This window comes from Crocuta crocuta, unplaced genomic scaffold, assembly GCF_008692635.1.
Source record: "Crocuta crocuta isolate KB4526 unplaced genomic scaffold, BGI_CrCroc_1.0 scaffold218, whole genome shotgun sequence".
Taxonomy (NCBI): domain Eukaryota; kingdom Metazoa; phylum Chordata; class Mammalia; order Carnivora; family Hyaenidae; genus Crocuta; species Crocuta crocuta.
The window spans coordinates 5,587,992-5,611,079 of record NW_027533170.1 but is presented as its reverse complement, the minus strand read 5'-3'; the positions used below and the strand labels follow the sequence as shown (position 1 = coordinate 5,611,079).

The 23,088-nt window shown below is 40.1% G+C and overlaps 2 protein-coding genes and 1 non-coding gene across 3 annotated transcripts in view; 1 reads left to right on the top strand and 2 right to left on the bottom strand.

Moving 5' to 3' along the window:
• Positions 1 to 2,538, bottom strand: part of PGGT1B (protein geranylgeranyltransferase type I subunit beta) — a 64,207-nt gene extending 61,669 nt beyond the window's left edge. The window contains exon 1 of the mRNA XM_077746326.1: positions 2,533 to 2,538. Within this exon, the coding sequence (XP_077602452.1) occupies positions 2,533 to 2,538 (6 nt within the window). The remainder of the gene's footprint in view (positions 1 to 2,532) is intronic.
• On the bottom strand, positions 1,872 to 22,878 carry CCDC112 (coiled-coil domain containing 112). The gene is made up of 9 exons (XM_077746266.1): positions 22,801 to 22,878; positions 18,406 to 18,527; positions 14,520 to 14,609; positions 12,023 to 12,098; positions 11,229 to 11,619; positions 5,949 to 6,362; positions 5,137 to 5,232; positions 2,790 to 2,908; positions 1,872 to 2,585 (listed from the first exon to the last, which is right to left on the bottom strand). The coding sequence occupies exons 2-9, from the start codon at positions 18,452 to 18,454 to the stop codon at positions 2,543 to 2,545; spliced, it is 1,278 nt and encodes a 425-aa protein (XP_077602392.1). The 5' UTR covers positions 18,455 to 18,527; positions 22,801 to 22,878; the 3' UTR covers positions 1,872 to 2,542.
• Positions 3,040 to 3,129, top strand: TRNAR-UCU (transfer RNA arginine (anticodon UCU)). Its single transcript has one exon. It is a non-coding gene; the product is annotated as a tRNA-Arg (tRNA).
• Positions 22,879 to 23,088: the final 210 nt, after the last annotated feature.

Genomic DNA, 23,088 nt, shown 5'->3' with positions numbered 1-23,088 from the left:
TGATTTTGACCACACAAGTTGTTGGCGCATGCATGAGAGAATCTAACCCCCATGTAAAATGCCACTCTACATGATTAGGTAAGAAGTATAATTACCTCAAGTTTTCAAAGTATAGGAATGATGCAACATCTACATAATGGAATGTTGTTCAGCCATTAAATAATGTTAGAAAATATACAGAAACACAGGAAAGTATGTGTAACATAATGTTAAGTAATTTAGTAAATAAAATGTATTCTATGTAGTTATTTTATTTTAAGGTTTATTTTGAGAGAGAGAGAGAGTGCACACAGCAGAAGGGCAGACAGAGAGGGAGAGATTCCCAAACAGGCTCCATGCTGCCAGCGCAGAGCCCGTTGTGGGGCTCGAGCTCATAAAGTATGAGGTCATGCACCAATAGCACTGCTAGGAATTTACCCAAGGGATACAGGAGTGCTGATGCATAGGGGCACATACACCCCAATGTTCATTGCAGTACTCTCAACAATAGCCAAAACATGGAAAGAGCCTAGTGTCCATCAATTNGGTGTTATATGGAAACCAACTTGACAATAAACTATTAAAAAAAAAAAAGTGTGAGGTTATGACCTGACCCCAAATCAAGATTTGGACACTCAACTGACTGAGCCACCCGGGGAGCCTTCTATGTAGCTATTTTAAGATATGTATGTATATTTTTGGAAAAAGTTACCCTGGAGCGGTAGAATTATGGGTGCTTTATTAACAATTTTCCCTTTAGGTTTTTTTCTAAATTCCTTATGCATATCCTTTTTAAACCAGTGTAAGAAATGTTTATTTTGCCCTTCTATAAGCCTGTAACTGATATATTATTAATTATGCTTATTCTATATCCTTTATATAAAGGAACCATATAATAAATCCCTCATTTTAGACTCAGAAGGACTGGTTTTGTCAAAGAAAACCGCCAAGAAAGCAGACAAAAAGCTGTAAGAAGCACACGACCTGGTATGCTTTCCTTCAATGCAGGAAATGGAGAGCTGCCTTCCTGTGCAATAAAAAGTAACATGTTCGAAAACAATACAAAAGAAACCTTCCTACTGTGTATCTTGTAGTAGTTCCATTCTGTTTTTAAAATCCATTGTCCACTTCTATATTTTATTTCTAAAGTGCCTCCAATCATTAAAAAAAAAGTTCTAGAGAACAAGGACTACAAATAAAACAGGCATTCCTGATTAAGAATATTTTATGTTATTTCTCCCATTTTGCAGCAATAATTGTGTAATCAGAACTCAGGTTCCAAAATTTGGAAGCCATCTACTTGACTATTAACTGTGAAATAAGACAGGGTTTTGACCACTACTAATAGTGAATTTCTGAGTCACCGGAGCTAAATATATCAAATTATAATTAAAGATACTCTAAGAGGAGCGCCTGGGTGGCTCAGTCGGTTGATTGGCTGATTCTTAATTTCAGTTCAGGTCACAATCTCTCGGTTTTGTGGCTTCGAGCCCCATCTCGAGCTCTGTGCACAGTACGGCACAGAGCCTACTTGGGATTCTCTATCTGCCCCTCCCCTACTCACACCCTCTCTGTCGTTCTCTAAATAAATAAATAAATAAATAAATAAACTAAAAAAAAAAAGATATTTGAAAAGTTTAAAGCAATGAGTTTCCTATATTTACCATGGACAAGGTACCGTTCTTATATGATGGGAACAGATTAAAATTAGGAACTAAGATTTTAGAATAGGAAAAGCTGAGTCAAACTAAGTTGTGTATTCATGCACAAAAATTTCGACACTTTAAAATTCAATCTTTTGATCAAATATTTCGAGCCGAACAGAAGCAGTAAAGAAAACTGCACCAGCCAGGAAAATGTGAAAGACACAAAGGTTTTATAAATGTGTGAAGTCCAGAAAGGCTTTTTTCCCCTTTAGGGAAATTTGGAATAGCTAAAGGAAACCAAAAAGATACTGAGATTACAAATAACAGGGTATATATGAGGGGAGGCATATTTTTTAAATAAATATTCTCTATATAAACAAAGCATGCTTCAAACAAATACAAAATGTTTATTACACAAATATGTGGTAACTGACCAAACTACCAATTTGTTAAACTTAGAAAAGTGCTAACTTATTTCCAAAAAAAAAGAAAAAGAAAAAAGAAAACCTTTACATTTTTCTTACTTAAGCTGATTTACCTCCAAGTTATAAACGTTACAAAATTTTTGCTTAAAAAAAATGTTCCCCTGTGATTGTCCCAATTTATTTTGCTATGCCATGAGGAAAACAAAGTATCTCTGAAATGTTCTGAGTATTTAAAGGAAATAATGTCTGTAACATCAACTTACTCGGAAAATTTTAACATCAGTAACAGGCCAACATACACAGGAAATACCCTGTTAATATAAACAGGAAATACGACAATGCCGCATGAAACTCAATACTTATCGGTTCACATACAACACAATTATCAATCTGACTGGGGTTAGGGCTGTTTAAAGAACTTGGTTAGTGACTCTCTTCTGGTATGGCTGAGTATGTTGACATTCTCATCAACGGAGTATCACCTTCATGGTTTCATATTCTTTTCTCAACTCCTTGCCTCCAGGTTGGGATGGCCCTAAAAAGAAGGGAAATGATAAATACAAAGGAAGTTTGGAGAAAAATGCTAACTCATTAAATATTAACCATAAAAAATGTATAAGGATTTACTTGATCAACTTTTTGCTGTAAAATGTAGCATACATCCAGAAATTGCATAAAATATAAACACGTAGTTATGAAATTATTATAAAATGGACAGCCACTCTGACTCCTTTTTTACCTGTGTGGGATACGCAGAAGCGGCCCAGAGCCTGTGGGTCCCATCTTTTTGGTCCGTTCCTCCCAACCTTTGGTAGGTCTGTAAAGCCTAGAGGGATCCCTACTAACATTGTTTTCAACCTATAATCAGAATAAAAAAAAAAAAAAAGAGTGCTAGTTGGTTTATATAAACTATTTATATAAACTAGCTTGGACTAGTGGGTGAGATCCCTACTAATAGCAAGCAGTTTTAAGAAGCATCCTCAGGGGGCGCCTGGGTGGCTCAATCGGTTGAGCGGCTGACTTCTGCTCAGGCCATGATCTCATGGTCCAGTCCATGGGTTCGAGCCCCATGTTGGGCTCTGTGCTGACAGCTCAGAGCCTGGAGCCTGCTTCGGATTCTGTGTCTCCCTCTCTCTCTGCCCCTCACCTGCTCATGCTCTGTCTGTCTCTGTCTCTCAGAAATGAATAAACGTTAAAAAAAAATTAAAGAAGAAAAAAAAGCACCCTCAGGGGCACCTGGGTGGCTCAGTCTGTTGAGCGTCAACTTCAGCTCAGGTCATGATCTCAGGGTTCATGGGTTCGAAACCCGTGTCAGGCTCTGTGCTGACTGCCAGCTCAGAGCCTGGAGCCTGCTTCAGATTCTGTGTCTCCCTCTCTCTCTGACCCTGCCTGCTCACACTGTCTTTATCTCAGAAATAAATTAAAAAAAAAAAAAAGTTAAAAAAAAAGATTTGGCATCCTCAATATTAGCCAAACAGAAATAAAACTGCTCATAACCTTTTCAGTAATCTCTTTAAAAATTTTATTTACAGGGCACCTGGGTGGCTCAGTTGGTTGAGCTTCTGACTTTGGCTCAGGTCATGATCTCACGGTTCGTGGGTTCGAGCCCCACATCAGGCTCTGTGCTGACAGCTCAGAGCCTGGAGCCTGTTTCGGATTCTGTGTCTCCCTCTCTCTCTGACCCTCCCCTGCTCATGCTGCGCCTCTCTCTCTCTCTGTCTCAGAAATAAATAAAACATTAAAAAAAAATTTATTTACTTACTTATTTTTAAAGTTTATTTGTTTTTGAGACAGAAACAGCATGAGAGGGGGAGGGGTGCAGACACGCGCGTACACACACACACACACACACACAGAGAGAGAGAATCGTAAGCAGGCTCCAGGCCATCAGCACAAAGCCCAGTGTGGAGCTTCAATTCACGTAACTGTGAGATCAGGACCTGAGCAGAAATCAAGAATCGGAAGCTTAACCGACCCAGCCACCCACGTGCCCCCTTTTCAGTCAACTTCTAATTGTGCTTCTAGAGCTAACACAAACTCCGACTGCATCAATCTATTAATAAACTGTTAATTTAGTTTATTTTTTCTAGTTCAATGATTTCATTCCGTGATTCCGTTGTTCTATTTTTTTCTGTTTCTAACCTGAGGGAAACGTAGTGTAGCCAAGTATGGTAGGGGGATAGTCAGACAATCACTTTAAGATAAATAACCCCAGAAGTTCTTGATTTTTACCCAGGAGAGTCACCAACATCTGAAGTTCTATATACTATCAGGGAGATTAAGCCATGCTCCTTGCTGCCTTGGTCTAAAAATAGAGGCATATACAGAAAATAAGAAAAGCAGAAAGAAGAGGAGGAAGAGAGAACTAATTCAGGGTGAAGAAAAGAAGGTGCTTATAATGTGAAATGGCAGAATTCAAACCACAGTTGCATATGTTGTGCTATGCTGTGCTTTGTAATATGTAAACACGTTATGTATGCAATTTAGAGGAAATGATACAGAAATTGAGCGCGGAATATAAAGAAGATGGATTTTAGGGCCACTGGGTGGCATAGTTGGTTAAGCATCGGACTCTCAATTCAGCTCAGGTCAGGATCTTGCAGTTCATGGGATCGAGCCCCATGCCAGGCTCTGCACTGACAGAGCAGAGCCTGCTTGGGAGTCTCTCTCTCCCAGCCCTGCTCCGCCCCCACTCTATCTCTTTTTCTCTCAAAACAAATAAATGTTTATTTTTTAATTTTTTTTATTTTTAATGTTTTATTTATTTCTGAGAGACAGAGAGAGACAGCGTGAGCAGGGGAGGGTCAGAGAGAGAGGGAGTTACAGAATCTGAAACAGGCTCCAGGCTCTGAGCTGGCTGTCAGCCCAGAGCCCGACACGGGACTTGAACCCATGAACCGTGAGATCATGACCTGAGCTGAAATAGGATGCTTAACCAACTGAGCCACCCAGGGGCCCCAATAAATAAATGTTTTTAAAGAAAATAAAGAAAATAGATATTATGCTTGTATCCTTACAAGCATAGGAATTAGGAAAAGCATAGGAATTAGGGAGTAAAAATAAAAGTAAATCTCAGCAGACAGTACCTTTTCTTTTAATTTTGCCAGTCTTCTTTGTTTTTCTGCCTTTTCATCTTCCTTTGACTGTCTACCTAGAATTTTCAGTTCAAGTTTATGTAAATCCTAAAAAAAATATACCAACAAAAGAAGGATAGCATTAAGAAAATAAAGTTAATCCGCATTTGTTTCAAAGCTGCATTGATGCTGTTCCCTCTAGGAAGAAGCCCCCCCTCCCTTGCATCTCCTTCAAGGCTCTGCTCCAACGTTGGACACAACTATGAACGCCTCACTAGCTCCCTGTCTAGTGCCTCAAGTTCGCGGCCCACACCTCCATCACCGCGCTTCTAAGCTCTCTCATAATAAACCCCATGTATTGGAATTTACCCCCTTCCACTGCAGTCTCCCACCTGAACATCTTCCTTTCGCACGGAACTATAATCTGCTAGAAATGAGGGAGCCTGGCTTTCTCAGTTTGGTTATGGGAATGCTGGGTATGGGCCCACCATGTGAGAAGCATCAATATTTGCTGACCTCATTCTGGAAGTCACACTTCTAAGTGCAGCATCAAAGATTCAGGGGGGTGCCTGGGTGGCTCAGTCAGTGGAGCATCTGACTCTTGATTTCCGCTCAGGTCATGATTCCACGGTTTGCGGGTTCGAGTCCTGTGTGGGGCTCTGTGCTGGGTGTGGAGCCTGCTTAGGATTCTCTCTCCTCCTCTCTCTGCTCCTCCCCTGCTCTCACACATATGTTCTCTCCCCCTCTCGCCCTCAAAATAAATAAATAAACTTAAAAAAAGGAAAAAGAAAAAGAAAACGGATTCAGGAACCATGTTTACTCACTCTTTCTTGAAACCTGGAAATCTCCTCAGCAGCTGTTTTCCTTTTCTCTGCCTTTTCTGCCTTTTCCCTAATCTCCTTTTCAAGTCTCAGAAATTCCTCCTGTTCTTTCTTCTGTTGGGTGTAACTTTCCAGGAGTAGCTTTAGTTTAAACTGGCGCTGGCGCTCTTTCCGTTGCTTCTTCTCTTTCTCTTCTTCTTCTTTCACCTGGGAGGCACGTCTCATTGACATTTCTATACTTTTCTGCTTTTTCCAAGCTTCAACTGCCAATTTCTGCTTCTTTCTTTGTTCCTCTTTTCGTTTCTGATTATCTTCTTTTTTATGATGAAAGAGCATAGATATGTTCTCTGCCTTCTCCTTTAACTTGAAAATTTCCTCCTTCTTCTGCTGCTTTTTGGTTTTCCAGTTCTGAATAGACTAAATGATTAAAACAAAAAGAGAGCAAGAAAAAAACTTTTTTAATAACCAAGAGAACTTTAAAGTGCAACCTCAGGGTACCTGGGTGCCTCAAGAGTTGGGAAAGTGTCCGACTCTTGCTTTTGGCTCAGTCATGATCTCATGATTGTTAAGATGTGTCAAGCCACACATCGGGTTCTGTGCTGATAGAGCAGAGCCTGCTTGGGGTTCCTTCTCTCTCCCTCTCTCTCTGCCCCTCCCTTGCTCACGCTTGCATGCTCCCAATCTCAAAATAAATAAATACACTTAAAAAAAATTTCACCTCAAATCCACCTTTCTAGAAAGAATATTGATTGCAGAATGCCATTTGCAATTTTTTTTTTTTTTGCCAAATGCAATTTTTTTATACTTCTGTTTTATAAAAAATGAACGAATCTATTGAACAGTGGTTTATTCTTTTGGCCTTCGTTTTCCTGTGTGAATCCCCAGGTTCACACGGACTGCACCTCATCAGATATCCTTCTCTCCTTACCTCCTTTGCTTGTGTTCATGGGGAACATCTCTTCTCCATCTCACTATACTTCCAAATCCTCTCTCTAGGCTTAGCATACTTTTTGAGTAACCTTTGTCTGGTCAAATATTAGAAGAGGAATTAAAAATAGGCTGGTTGAGGGGCACCTGGGTAGCTCAGTCAGTTGAGCATCAACTTTGGCTAGGTCATGATCTTGTGGTTCTTGGGTTTGAACCCTATGCCGGGCTTTGTGTAGACAGCTCGGAGCCTGGAGCCTGCTTCAGATTCTGCCCCTCCCCCACTTTTGCGCACATGCTCGCACGCTCTCTCCCTGTCTCAGGAATAATAAATGAATAAACTTTATAAAAAAATAAAAATTAAAAATGGGCCGGTTGAGAGTGTGGGGTCTGAAGCCAGGCTATTTGGGACCAAACCCTGGTTCTGCCATTTAGTAGGTGTGAACTTGGATGAGTCACTAAACTTCTCTGTTGCTCATGTGTAAAGGCGGTAGGTAGTACCTCTCAAATACGGCTGTGGCAAAGGAGAAGTGAGTCACTGCCTGGCACATAATGATTCAGAAGTGTGAAGAAAAAAAGTAAAATTGCTTCACTGCATGACATATGGGTATATAAATATTATTGAAAATTCCAGCGGCCTTCTGACAGCCATGAAGGATACATCTACTGAATTATTTTTGCCCTTGAATCAGGAAACCATTTCTTCATCTTTTCTCGTGGTGTATCACTCATTCATTAAATAAATCCCTAGGGTAAGATGTACTGTGTGCCAGGCAATAGGATAGGAACCACAGAGGATTAAAACAATAGCCAAGGCCATTTAGGACACAGTTTCTCAAAGTGGAGGTCCACAAAAATATCAGGAATTCAAGCCAGAAATGTAAAGCAATGCATTGCTTTCTTCCAAGAGAAAGTTTTCTTTGGAAGAAAAGTGAATGGAACAAAACAGTGTGCTTATGGAGTAGACGGTTCTGGTGCAATTGCTTTATCCTCCTAGAAGCCAGTAACAGTTTACAAACACAGCTAGCCCATGGACCAAGTCTGAGTAGCACTGCTCCAGGTGAGATAAGGTACGTGCAAAAACACCAGGACATGGAGTGTGCCCTCGCACATCATAAAAGAGGTAGAAACGAGGTGTGTGAATCCTGAGGGGGCTCCCTGTAGCAGAAAGTTCTGATCTGGGTAGGTTTTGGACAAGCTGGTGGTGGAGGGGGAAAGAAAGAAGGGAGGGTCTAGAAAGAGAGAATAAGACAAACAAGGGTACTCAGGCCACAAAGTTCAGGGCATGTCTGAAAATAAAAATTGCCCATCTTCAATGGGGCAAAACACAGGCAAGGGCTCAGGGAAGTGGGAGATACAAATGGACAATGTCCTATGTGTCATCTTAAACTTAGTCGAGTTTAAACTACATTCCTGATGCTCTCCCCCAAACTTCCCTCTTCTCCTCCACCATGTCCTACTTCAGTAAATGGCCCCTCAACTTGCACACCCCACCCGCCTCACTCCTGCATTCAGTCCATCACCAAACACCACGATACAGAGCAACTGGGAAGAAGAGCGGGCTTCTTCCGCTATTTACCATTATTACAGGAAGCACTGTGTCCACTCCCTTCCCTGGAGAGGTGGCTCTCCAACTTTGGTTTGTAACAGACCAACCAAGTGACCTTGTGACAGCACAGACTGCTGGGCCCACACCCAGAGTTCAGATTAGGTCTGGGGTTGTGGCCCCATGAGCTCTAACAAGTCCTCACGTGAGGCTGGTCCAGGACCATTTTGCTGGTCCAGGGACCCCGTGTTTTCCGTATCCTAGGGAAAAAAGCCCAAATAATTCTTAATAGTTTGCTATTTTGAGTTTTTAAAAATGACTTGTTTTGGGGCGCCTGGGTGGCTCAGTCGGTTAAGCGTCTGACTTCGGCTCAAGTCATGATCTCAGAGTCCGTGGTTTTGAGCCCTGTGTCAGGCTCTGTGCTGACAGCTCAGAGCCTGGAGCCTGCTTCAGATTCTGCGTCTACCTCTCTCTCTGCCCCTCCCCCACTCATGTTCTATTTCTGTCTCAATGATAAACATTAAAAATTTTTAAAAATAAAAAATAAAATGACTTGTTTTGGGGTGCCTGGATGGGTCAATCGGGTAAGTGTCCAACTCCTGTTTGCAGCTTAGGTCAGGATCTCACAGTTTGTGAGACTGAGCCCCGCGTTGGGCTCTGCTGACAGCACGGAGCCTGCTTGGGATTCNAGCATCTTTCCTACATTCAACTTGTTTTGAAGGAAAAAAAAAACAATGAACCCCAGTTATTTTCCCTAAGATTTTATTTTTTAAAAGCTATTTTTTAAAATGTTTATTTATTTTTGAGAGACAGAAAGAGAGAAAGAAGGGGAGGGGCAGAGAGAGGGGGAACAGAGGATCCAAAGAGGGCTCTGCACTGACAGCAGAAAGCCCGATGTGGGGCTCAAACTCACAAATCGTGAGATCATGACCTGAGCCAAAGTCGGACACTTAACCAACTAAGCCACCCAAGTGCCTCTAAGATTTTAAATTAAACATGGAGGGGCGCCTGGGTGGCTAGTCCATTAAGTGTCTGACTTAGGCTCAGGTCATGATCTCCCAGTTTGTGGGTTTGAGCCCACCCCGTGTCAGGTTGTGTGCTGATAGCTCAGAGCCTGGAGCCTGCGTCGGATTCTGTGTCTCAGTCTCTTTCTCTTTCTGTCCCTTCATCGCTCACACTTTCTCTCTCTCTCTCTCAAAAATAAACAAACATTTTTAAAAATTTTTAAAAAATAAGTGGGAAGGCAGACCCTTCTTAATCACATCATATGTAGTTTCTATGTTTTAAGTATAAATTTTATAAAATGCTACTCAGAGCCCCCACCTCTGCCAAATAACAACAACGCCATCTTTCTCTTATTTCTTAAAATTCACACAACTTCAGGGATGGCAAGACCTCTGATATCATCTGACCTTCCTTCACAGGCAAAGAAAATGAAGCAGCCTGGGGCACCTGGGTGGCTCAGTTGGTTAAGGGTCTGACTTTGGCTCAGGTCATGATCTCAAGGTTTGTGAGTTCGAGCCCTCCATGGGGCGGGCTCTGTGCTGATAGCTCAGTGCCTGGAGCCTGCTTCAGATTCTATGTCTCCCTCTCTCTCTGCCTTTCCCCTGCTCGAGCTCTGTCTCTCTCTCTCTCAAGAATAAACATTAAAAAAAAAAAAAAAGCCTTTAAATTAAACATGGAATCAACATTTCTTTAATGCTCCTTAGGTATGTAATCTGTTGAACAGTCATACCTTTGCAGTCCAACCAACCTAGGTGATGTGTATTACAGCTGAAGTCTACAAAAAAGTGACTCAGACTTAGACTATCAACCAGGGGCAATTTTTGCCTCCAGTGGGCTTTTGGCAATGTCTGGAGACATTTTTGATGATTACAAGTAAGAAAATGTTACTGGCTTCTTGAGGGTGGAGGCCAAGAAATGCTGTTAACCATCTACAATGCACAGGACAACAAAGAATTCTCCAGCCCCAGTCGTAACAGTGGCAAGGTTGGGAAGTCCTGATTTAAACCAAAGCTAGAATAATATTATTGTGAAAATGGAACTTGCTAGCTATTTGGTACCATTAAGAGTTACTCCTTCCTCCGGGGTAGCCAAAATTTTGAGTCTTTCAAAATAAGCAATGGGGGGGAGGGGTGTGTGTGCCTGGGTGGCTCAGTTAGTTGACCATCCCAACTCTTGATTTCAGCTCAGGTCATGATCTCATGGTTCATGAGATTGAGCCCCACATTGGCCTGCTTTGGATTCTCTCTCTCTCTCTCTCTATCTCTTTCCCTTTCCCTCTCTCTGACCATCTCTCCTGCTCACATTCTCTAAAATAGTAAAATGAAATAAAATAAAGTAAAATAAAATAAAATAAAGAACAAAAAAGCAATGAGGCTTAAAGCTCCAAAACTCAAAGAAACTTTTAGGAACCAAAGAGGTTTTTTTCCCCTACTGCCTCTTTATTTTCTATTGAAAACAATCCACCCTTGGTGGTAAGATGACTTTTACCTAAAGCCTAAAAGAGCTCTGCATTTCCCACATTTCAGGTGGACACACAGGGTTCTGCCCACAACCAGAAGCTTTCTGGACTGTTGTTTTATTTCTTGGGATAGAAGCATCTGGCCTTGAGGAAACACAACTGTACTTTCATTAGTTGGATAAAATTGTTTAACTTCTCACTGCCTCGGTTTCTCTTTTATAAACGACAACGGGGGGAGGGGACCATAAACACACTTCCCAGAATGGTTGTAATGTTAAAGAGTTGACTTAGCCCAGTGCCTAGAAGATAGAAACCTACAACAAATGACAGCTCTTGTAATGATTCTCACCTCTTTTTTCCTTTCTTCCAGGGCCAGAAACTTTTGATACCATTTCTCATGCTGCTGAACTTCATCCTGCGTTCTTGCGGGAAGGTTTTCTAGAACTTCTCCCATAAACGTGGGCTTCCCTTTATGCTTGTTTCTCACCTTCACAAAGTTCTGGTGGTCGTAGTCATCCCAGCCCCCTTGTCGCCCTCCTGTTTGCTGAAGGAAGTTTTCAAAATCTACCACTTCTTCCGGAAGGGCGCTTGGCATCATTTTGTCTATAGGAACCTTGCCTGACGTTGCTCTGAAAGCACTCTCTGCTCCTGAATGACCCAAAGCCCAGGTGTCGATTTTTCTTGATATGGCACTCAACTCATTAGTAGTTATTTTCTCTTCTTTAATAAGCTCTTCATACCTAAAATTTTAAAGGTAAACTTTTTCAGTAGTAAGATACAAACCAACCTGTATTAACCTTTCCTTTTTTCCCCTCAAATTTCATTATTCCTGACTCTTCTTATGTCATCTTCTCCACTTAAAATTATTAACACTAGAAGTCTAAGCCTTCAAAGAGTTTCCTCAGAGTTAAGAAAAAAAAATCATCTTTCCAATTCTTATTTGGGACTTCATCTTGTCCAAATATAAGTGAAAATTCACTTTAACCATAAAAAGCAATCTAAAACCTAAAACAAAAGAAGAGAGGTTACTGCTCTGGTGTAAGACCAATATTAAATACAGAACAATAAAATCATTCATGAGCAACCTACAGAGAAGTAGTGAAAAATGTCAATAATTTTATATTACATGGGTTTGAAACATACATCAACCTCTGCTCTTCCTTAAAAGTATTAATTGCATTTTCAATTTCTTCCATCATTTCTCTGAGCTTCTCAACAACTGTAAAAAAAACAAAAAAAACATGAAAAAACCGTTACGTCATATCTTAAAAAAATTTTTTTTAATGTTTACTTATTTTGAAGGATAGAGAGACAGAGTATGAGCAGGGCAGGGGCAGAGAGAGAGAGAGAGAGAGAGAGAGAGGGAGACATAGAATCCGAAGCAGGCTTCAGGCTCCAAGCTGTGTTCCAGCACAGAGCCTGACAGCGGGCTCGAACCCATGAACCACGGAATCATGACCTGAGCCTAAGTCAGGCGCTTAATCGATTGAGCCACCTAGGTACCCCATTATGCCATATCTTAATATGACTAAGAATTAAATGTTAGGAGAAAAGGGACTGTTACACCTTAATTTAAAAACACTCTGTTACCTCAAGGATGAGAACTGAGCTTTTTATGAAGCTAATGTTTATGACTGCAATTTTTTCCAATTATAGATTTATTCCTGTGCACACATATTATTAAACCTTAATATCATTACTTTTCCCATAGAAATGGTTCACATTACACATACTGTCTTGTGACAAGCAGTTTTTATGTAACAAAATGTGCTTAAATACATGTGGCTAAGTTTCCTTATCAGTATATATATGTCCCCCTCATTCTTTTAATGGCCACATAGTATTTCATTGTCTACATCTGCCCTAATTCGTTTAATTAATTCTCCAAGTGATGAACCTTTCAATAGATGCAATGCTGTGATAAATACTTTTGCATACTGATTTTGCATGATGTTTTCAGATGAGAAATCTGAAATGCCAAATGAGACAGTGTAGGCACATTACGGCATGGACGATGCCAGCACACTGTCCTTCTGGGAGGCTCTATCGACTTATGGTGCCTGAGTACCCCTTCCTGTGCACCTCGAACCACTTCCAAGGTGAAAGGCCAAACTGATTGTGACTGATTTCACTGACATTTTTGTGATCATTAATGAGCTTGAGCAGTATTTTCACGTGTGTTTTGTATTTCTCTTGCTATAAACTAGCACCTGATAATCTTTACCCATTTTTCTATTAGATTATTTACCTTCATTGCTCCAATTTGTTGGCACTCTTTTTTTTTTTTTAAAGAGATAGCGCAAGGAGGGGAGAGGGGCATACGGAGAGGGCGAGAGAACCTTAAGTAGGCTCCACACGCAGTGCAGAGCCAGACACGGGGCTCAATAGCACAACTGTGAGATCATGACCTGAACCAAAATCAAGAGTTGGATACTTAACCAACTGACTCACCCAGGTGCCCCTGTCGCTGTCGGCACTCTTTATGTGTTATGGACAGTAGTTTTTTTAAGTTAAGTATGTATTGCTGGTACTTTCCTAATTTGTGTTTCAACTTAATGGTTTGGGGATTTTTTGGTAAAGTAGTCAGGTAAGTAGTCAGGGATGTCCACTCTTATGGCTTCTCAGCCTCATGCTTATAAACTAGAATACAATGATAAAAATATTAACTCCTCTTCTAGGATTTTTATGGTTTCACATATTAACTTAATAAATAATAATTACAATAGTCACAGTTACTTTTATTTTTATTAGAGCTTCCTAGGTTATAAACACTGAACAAATGCTTTATGCGCATTGTCTCACTTTCTTTCCCAGAGAATCCTCAGTCCAGTCCTATGATTATCTCCATTTTACAGCTAAGGAAATTAAGGAGGGAGAGATCAAGGCATCTGCCCCAAATTGCGTAACAAATAAGCGATCTGATCCTTCAGGAATGAATGTTGGATATGCAGGGAGGTAAGGACGCTGTTTCATTTATTCCAAATGGCTGGCATTCGCCCCAATACTATTTAACCTTTTCCTTATGTATTCGAAATGCAATTATTTGAAAGGTAATTATTTCAGAAAGTAAATGACGGGAAGAGTGCTCGGTTTAGGAATCAGGAAATTAGTCTTTTTCCTCTTTGTTAGCTGAATCTGAACTCCTCCATACCAGAATTTTCATTCTGTACATGACAACATTATCTGTTCTATCCGCTTCATAATTTGTAAGGATAGGAGAGCATTTTTTAATGTTTATTAATTTATTTTGAGACACACAGAGAGAAAGCAGGAGGGGCAGAGAGAGAGGGAGAGAGAATCCCAAGTAGGCTCCGCACTGTCAGCATAGAGTCCTATGCGGGAGTCAATCCCACGACTATGAGATCATGACCTGAGCCGAAATTAAGAGACAGATGCTTAACCAATTGAGCCACCCAGGCACCCCAGGGTGTGATAGCATTTTAAAGCAACTACATAAACACCAGATATTACAGCTAATTATCTACTAGATCTTTATTAATCCCTAACCAATAAACTAGGGCCGAGCTCCATTAAGGCCAAACACAAAACTTGCTTATTAATTAGCAAAGTATAAACATTTTTAACAAGCAATAGGCAATACTAATACAAAAGACAGACCATAAAATCGAAATTTACTTACAGTCAGGTGTAGGCTTCACATCTTTTAACTGGTGCTGAAGTTTCTTTACATTATTATGTATTTTGGCCAACTGTTGCTGGATTTTTGCTCCTATGAGAAAGAAGTATGTACTTTAAATAACTCTATCGACATGGGTGGTTATAAGACTGATCACTATCACGCAGTAAAAGACAGCCAAGAGCAATTACATAATGGACAAAAGAAGGTTACTTGTGTCAAAACAGCCAGAACATTTTAAGTACTCGAAACAAATAAACAAATAAATAAGGCATCTCTGAATTTCCCCCAATATTTGAAAGCACAGGGGGTTCAGGGCACCTGGGTGGCTCAGTCAGTTGAGCATCCGACTTTGGCTCAGGTCACGATCTCATAGTTCGTGAGTTTGAGCTCCGCGTCAGGCTCTGTACTGACAGCTCAGAGCCTGGAGCCTGCTTTGGATTCTGTGTCTCCCACTCTCTGCAACCTCCCCTGCTCACATTCTCTCTCAAAAATAAATAAACATTAAAAAAACTTTAAAAAGATAAGTAAAAAAAAGCACAATGGGTTAAATCTTACTACAAAAGGAAATGTTCTCTTTCTCTTTTCTCTTTGGAGATTGAGTGATTGGACACTGCTTTGAACATATAGAACAGCAGCTTAAATGTGGTCGTGTTTTGTTCAAAAAGCTTCTTCTTTCTTTTTAATTTGTTATATTTATGGAAATAGAATTTGATCTCAACTCTACTGTTGGAATATTAAAAACTGCCTAACCAGGGGCGCCTTGGTGGCTCAGTCGGTTAAGCATCCGACTTAGGCTCAGGTCATGATCTAACGGTTCGTGGGTTCAAGCCCCGCATTGGGCTGTGTGCCGAAAGCTCAGAGCCTGGAGCCTGTTTCAGATTCTGTATCTCCCTCTCTCTCTGACCCTTCCCTGTTCATGCTGTCTCTCTCTCTCTCAGAAATAACTAAAACATTAAAAAAAAAACAACTGCCTAACCAGTATTAATGCTATGAATACCGACAAACTTCCTAATGAGAATTAATTTCACCTAACTACATCCTCCCAGACAGGGGCTGATAAGACATGTGAGGTGACAGTGACACCAGCCATGACCTCGAGGGGGTGCCCAGCAGCCATGGAGTGGTACCTATGCTACCGGCTGCCCCCTCAACCACGGGACTGGCTTGAAGTCACTCACTAGGCCCACAATAAAAGCCTGGAAAACAGATGAAGGTCACAAAGACATTTTTAGATGTTCTGTATCAGCAGCAGAGCCTGGATCCATCTTTTGTATTTTCTTTCTGAAGTAATAACCTTACTTTAATGTTTATTTAAATTATTAGGCTAATATATATTCACATTTATATATACATTCATATAATTGATATTATTATTTATTATTTCTCATCTTCAGGCACTTTATGTGCTCCCCTTTTACATTTTTGCAACTTTCCCAAAAATGAACATGAACAATCAACCAGCTCTGTCCAAAAATCCTCAAAACCAATTAAGTTTTATTTATTTACTTATAGTTTATTTATTTTGAGAGAAAGCACAAGTGGGGGAGGGGCAGAGAGAGAGGGAGAGAGGATCCCAAGCAGGCTCTGCACTGTCAACGCAGAGCCATGGAGGGCTTGAACTCACGAACTGAGACACGTCCTGAGCCAAAGGTGGCTGCTTAAGTGACTGAGCCAAGCAGGCGCCCCACCTGCAATTAGTTGTTTAAAAGTTTGCCGAAAGGCCCAGAGCCCGTGCTAATATCCAAAACAAACTTGACACATGTGTATATGTGACTTTGGTTTGTTCTACTTTTTACTAAAATCCAAAAGTTCCATAAAAGCAGAACCTTATCCAGTGTATTTTATGGGGTCTCATTCATGCACTGTTGCAGCTCTAGGTCAGGCAACTTCTCCATCAAAGTGTAAGTACTAGGAAAGCATTTGGTTGCTTTGTTTTTGCCATAGTTTGGTCAACAACAATGACACTGCCACACGGCAAATGATCTTTTAATTATTCATTTGGAATTTACCCTACATACGGGCAAACCATTAGGTACAATAGTACATACATGTAGGCTAAAGCTGGGTGTGATATTTCAGGCAAGGAGAAGGTATTTACTCCTTCTAAATTGTAATATCAGAAGAAGAAATTTCTACATGCTTATACTGGGACAATGCATTCCTTCCTCTCTTAGATAAGATAAACTCTAAGTGTGAATAAAGAGAGGAAAAATGGTATAACAACGGGAAATGAAAAGACAGAAATAAAGGTGCAGTAAAAAAGGGAATGCACATAGGGGCGCCTGGGTGCTTAGCTGGTTAAACGTCTGACTCTTGATAATCATCTCAGGTCTTAATCTCAGGGTTGTGAATTCAAGCCCCACACTGGGCTCCATGCATGAAGCCTACATAAAAACAAACAACAAACAAACAAACAAACAAAAAACAGAACACACAGAATGGAGACACTGTAATAATGGCGCAATTAAGAGACAGAAAGATCAGTCTCTCAGTCAATCTATCAAAAAACTGAAAGTAAGAAATATTAAACTAGGGATGCTTAGATTTCTCCATGACTCAAAGAGGAAAACTGGACATTTGGTAATTATATGAGCTCCTGCTATCATTCCGATAGAGGAGGAGGAATGATTTTTGCCACTAGCTGATAGAAGATGACTTTTTTTTTAACGTTTTATTTATTTCTGAGAGAGAGAGAGAGAGCGAGCGAGCAGGGGAGGGTAAGAGAGAGAGGGAGATACAGAATCTGAAACAGGCTCCAGGCTCTGAGCTGTCAGCACAGAGCCCGATGTGGGGCTCAAACCCACGAACCATGAGATCATGACCTGAGCCGAAGTTGAACACTTAACTGACTAAGCCACCCAGGCGCCCTAGAAGATGACTTTTTAAAATGCTGCAATCTTATATTCTAAAAGAAAAATTGTATTAAGGATTTCTTTTAATTGATTATAAGGAATACCATAAGTATTCTACTCCTCACATAAGTGTTAATATTTTATAAAGCTTAGTTGATAACCATTACTTTTTCTTTATGCAATGCTAGGCAGTTTTTTATTAGAATGTAAGGATTTTGTAACATATAAAATCAACAACAAGAGATGCTTTTGTAGAATTCCTTTTTAAAAAATTTTTAATTTATTTTTGAGACAGAGACAGCATGAGCAGGGGAGGGTCAGAGAGAGAGGGAGACACAGAATCCGAAGCAGGTTCCAGGCTCTGAGCTGGCTGTAAGCACAGAGCCCAACACGGGGCTCGAACTCACAAACTGTGTGTGACCTGAGCTACAGTAGGACGCTTAATCAACTGAGCCACTCAGGCGCCCCTGTAAAGTTCTTTCTTTAAGGGCGACATTTATTACAAAGTTAACAATGATTCATATTCATAACAAACAACAGAATATATTCATCGTGCACTCTCTCATGTATTGCCTCACTGGGCGCACAGACAGCCGCCTGAGGCTGAACCACCAGTAGGTTTTCTATCCCAGACCAGCGAAGTTGTGTGCCCACGGCACACCACTGCTGCGTACAGCTTCTGCAGCTGCTGATGTCTGCTTACTCAGTCGACAGTATCAGGGCGATGAGCTAAGATCAGAGAGCCCGAGGAACCAATCTCCCCTCATTTTAAGACATTTTAATGGCATTAACTGGTTTGGCCACCCAAAACCCAAACCCTCTTTTTCCTATTACGTAGAAAGAAACACACATCGAAAACAATCCAGTTGGATGGACCTGAAAAAATAAACACACATCCCTAAAAGACCGACTTATTACCAACTGGAAAGGATTTTCATGGAGAATGTGACACATTTAATGCACCAAAGGCAAAGCAAAACGTCTAGAGCTTGATGTTACTCAGCGGTTTGTAGGTCATTATGAGCTCGACTTACTTTCGGTTTTCCTGCTGTTGATCAACTTATTTTCCAATTCTTCCAACATACTCTGCTCACTTCTGAAGTCACTTTTTTGGCTGTAGAAATGACTGCGCTTATCTTTTTCTATGTTAATAACTCTTTGGGAAAAGAAACAAGTGACATAAATATAATTTTAATACCTTTTTAATTGTTTAAAATATGAAGACGCTCATTATAATCAGTACTTATAGATCGATTAATTCACCTATGAAGTCAAAATATAATTACTGGAATTAATAAGGCTAAGGAGTCCAAACAATAGAGAAAAGTCAAATTCAATTATAATCATAAGTAATCTGAATTGTTATTTAAATTATAAATGTGAATTTAAGAAAAGGCAGTTATGGACTTGTTTTAAAACTACAATAGCAAGGCATCGCTTCTTGGCCTTTTGGTTGAGATCAAGTGTAAAAATACAATAGCAGAGCGCCTGGGTGGCTCAGTCATTAGAGCATCTGACTTTGGCTCAGGTCATGATCTCATGGGTCACGAGTTCGAGCCCCATGTCGGGCTCTGTGCTGACAGCAGCACAGATTCTGTGACTCTCTCCCTCTCTCTCTCCCTCCCTGCTCACTCTCTTTCTCAAAAACAAGCTTTTTTTAAAAAAAAAAAAAGGTAAATAAATAAATAAATAGAAATATAATAGCTATTTGGCTCTTGATTCCAACTCAATCTCATTGTAGCCTGCAAATGGCCACCATTACTGATGGTTGCTTTCAAGAGGGAGGTGCAGTTAGCTTTTGTCAACTGACCCAAGACCTTTAACCTCACCTGAGGTGAACCTCCTTATCACTAAAATGTGAGTCATGACAGCCCTCTACTACCTAAATAGGACTGTGATTCAATTACATGAGGGCAGGTAGTAAAAATGTACCATGAAAATGGAATTTCTTAACATAATTAATAAAACCAAAATTTCAAGAGGCAAACGATCTACACAGACAGGAATTTTAGTATATTTAGGGATACTGACAACATTGACTTCAAAGCTTCTTATGGGTCATCTTTGGTCCTTGGATTTAGCCCATCTACCAGTAAGTAAGGAGTTCTAGTGTTAGTTTGAACCCTGCGGTTAAGACAAAACAAATACTAGCAAGAAGACTTTCTGGTTGGACAAGGACATCTGTTTTCTCAATATCTGTTTTCTCTCTCCCAGAAATTATAACACAAACTCTTCTTCAGTAATCCCATATTGAATGAATGGTAGAAGGCCTCTGGCCAGTGACTTAATTTCATACAACGTGAGGGGCAACTATCTAAGGGAGAGCTTCCTCAATGTTTTCCACTTTGCCATCCATTAAAAAAAAAGTTAAATATTTATAAGGTGCAGTGGGGTAAACAGATGACAATGCCCTGGGCCCTGCCTGGCTGCCCCAAAGGTTGATAAATCATACCATTGTATGTGGGTTTGGGAGAGGCAGTAACAGGTAGAAGAGAGATGTCAAATGGATTTCTGTTTACACGTGAACTCTGAAGGATTGAGGGTGGTTACTGGAGTCTGGTACTGGGAAGCCCACCTAGGCTCTGAAGGCAGGTAGGAGCAATTATACGATCATATAGCAATGTCTGCATGGAACAGGATACGCCATGATTGTAAGGTATGTTTTGCCATTTCTGGATTAGAAATATTCACCTATAAAGACATTCAAAATGTACTATTGGAGACAAATAGCTAGACACATGAAAAGATGCTCCACCTCACTCATGATAGGAGAAATTCAAATGTAAACTACACCACGGTAACAGCGTACACCTATCAGATTGGCACAAAATCACGAGTGTAAGTAACATATTCTGAAGCTAAAACTGCGGGGAAATAGGTCCTCTCACATGTACTGGTGGAATTGCAAATTGCCTATGGAGGGCAATTTAGCAATGTTCATTACATTTGCAAACCTACCTGCCTTTGACTCAGCATTTCTACCTCTAGGAGTTTTTCCTAAAGATACACTCACACATATGCAAAACGATGTGGACCCACGCAGATACTGTGATTTGTTTTGATAAAAGACTGAATGTAACCTAAATGGCCATCGCTAGGGGGCAAGTGAAATCAATTACAGTGCACTGATGCCTGGGGATACATTAAAACTATACTGTGTTCTGTATGCTGGTAGGGAAAAAGCTCCAAGATCCACTTCCATCAAAGGTTTTAGAGCAAAATGTTAGACATGCCCGTAAGTAGAGAGGCTGGAATGACTCCCCTCGCATTTCCTCACATCACTCTGATTGGACAATATTACCTTTCTTGGTTCACCTAGCTCTTTTTCTGTTTAATCTCTTTCTCTCTCTCTCCCTCCCCGCTCTTCTCTCTTTTCACTTAAACATTCTAAAGCAAATCCACTGCATTATGTAATTTCACCCCAGCTTACTTCAGTGTGCCTCTCTGGAGATTATGAATACTGACTTAACTATAATGCCATTATCATGTCTGACAAAAGTCAACAATTCCTTGGTATCTCAGATGTACTCTTAAGTTAAAAAAAACAAAAGCAAAACAAAATGTAGACTAGTGTGTACACTATGCTACCATTTATATAAAAAAGGAAAAATCTGAATATGTATTTTTATTTCCTCCTAAGCATATAAAAATTCTGTGGAAGGATACACAAGAAACTATAAATAGTGGCTGTCTGAAGGAAGAAGAAGTGGGCAGCTGGGGTCCAGGGTGAAACAAAGACTTTCTACTGTATACCCTTTGATAGATGTTCATTTGTGAACCATGGGAATGTATAACCTGTGCTGAAAACAAAACAGATTTATATTATCATAAACTGTGTTTGTTTTTTTGTATCCAATGAAAATTATTGGCTAGAGACACTCAACCAATGGGTTTTTCTATTATCCTCTCTGTGAGTTTTCTCAAAACCTTATAACAAAATGAAGAAAGCCTAAGTAGAGCTATAAAACCAACACATACTCGTAAACAAAGTATCTATACTGGCATTTATCTATACTGGTTTGTGATGGATATGGTCGTTAACCACCTGATGGATTATCCTACATCTAGAAGGAAACATACGTCAGACCCCTAACCTAGATAGGGTCCAGTTCTATATAAACTCACGCATTTTAGGGGCGCCTGGGTGGTTTAGTCGGTTAGGCATCTAACTCTTGGTTTCAGCTCAGGTCATGATCTTACAGTTCATGAGATCAAGCTCCGCATTAGGATCTGCGCTGTAGCTTGGAGCCTGCTTGAAGTCCTCCTTGCGTCCCCCCCAACCAAATAAATAAATTAAAAAAAAATAAAGTCATGCGTTTTAAGAATAAAAAATAAAATGAAATTGTGTTTTTTCAAATTCTGAGTGTTAAAAATAGAAGTACTACATAAACACGGGGCGAATTCAAACTCCCAAAGCCACATATGGTTTAACGCTTCAAAATTCAAACAGTATACTGTTTTGTTGGCAGAATTTCTAAACAGAGAACTACCACTAATTCTGGTCCAGAGACCATTCTGTACAACAGGCTCCATTTCTCCTGATTCCTTAGCAATGGATACTATACAAATGTAAAGCAGGGTTTATATAAAGCTCTCAACTGCAAGATAGGGTTGGGGGTTATGAGTTCTAATTCTTTTGATCATTCTTCGCCATATTTATTCTATCATGGTGCTGCTGACAATGTTGAGCATTCAACAGATATCATTGGCTATTTAAAGAAAAACTACACATCCACTAAAAATAAATGGCAATTTCTTGATGAACCTGGTCATGATGCGCAGGATGGATCTGAAAGGGGAGACCAAGGGAGGGAGACCAATGAAAAGGCCATTTCAAGAAAAACAACTCAAAAGGTATAGATTCTTCATTAAAATTATTGACTCCCTCAAAATTATTTAACAAGTGCTTACCTTGGTAAATGAAAATGCATTGACATACACAATCTAAAAATTTTTTTAATGTTTATTTTTGAGAGAGAGAGACCGAGTGTGAGTGGCAAGGGGCAGAGAGAGAGGGAGACACAGAATCTGAAGCAGGCTCCAGGCTCCAAGTTGTAAGCACAGAGCCTGAAGCGCGACTCGAACCCACTAACTGCGAGATGATGACCTGAGCTGAAGTCAGATGCTTAACCGACTGAGCCACCCAGGTGCCCCGATACATGCAATCTAAAAAAATAAATGTTTTGTTTCCCTTGAAACACACTAATTCAGAATAGTAAATGAAATTGAAATAGCTCTACTTAAACTTTACATTAAATAGTCTGTAACCATTTGTATACTTCACACCTGCCTTTTTCTTGTTTATCTTTGAAAAGCTGGTGCCTAGAATTTTGTAATTTAATGTGGGATGGGATTGGGTGGGACAGAATTAACTTTATACTGTCCACAATAAAATGGCTAGTAATGTTAATTAAAGATAATATACTTACTGATTTTTCAGTTTTTCTGCTGTGCGTATGAACTCCGCTTTTTTTGTCCGACTAACTTTCTGCCTCCAGTTTTGAAGCTGAAAAGGACGAATCCCACCTGAAGTACCAAGACAGCTATCACTCTACATGGAGAACAAAAACAAATTTACCATCAATAATAAAAGTGGTAACAGATGAAGGCAGAATTTCTTTCAGAGATATAATGTCAATTTCTCTAGGGATAACTTGGGGGCCGAGCTTATTTAATTTTTAGAAATATATTTTGTGTTGGGGCGCTTGGGTGGCTTA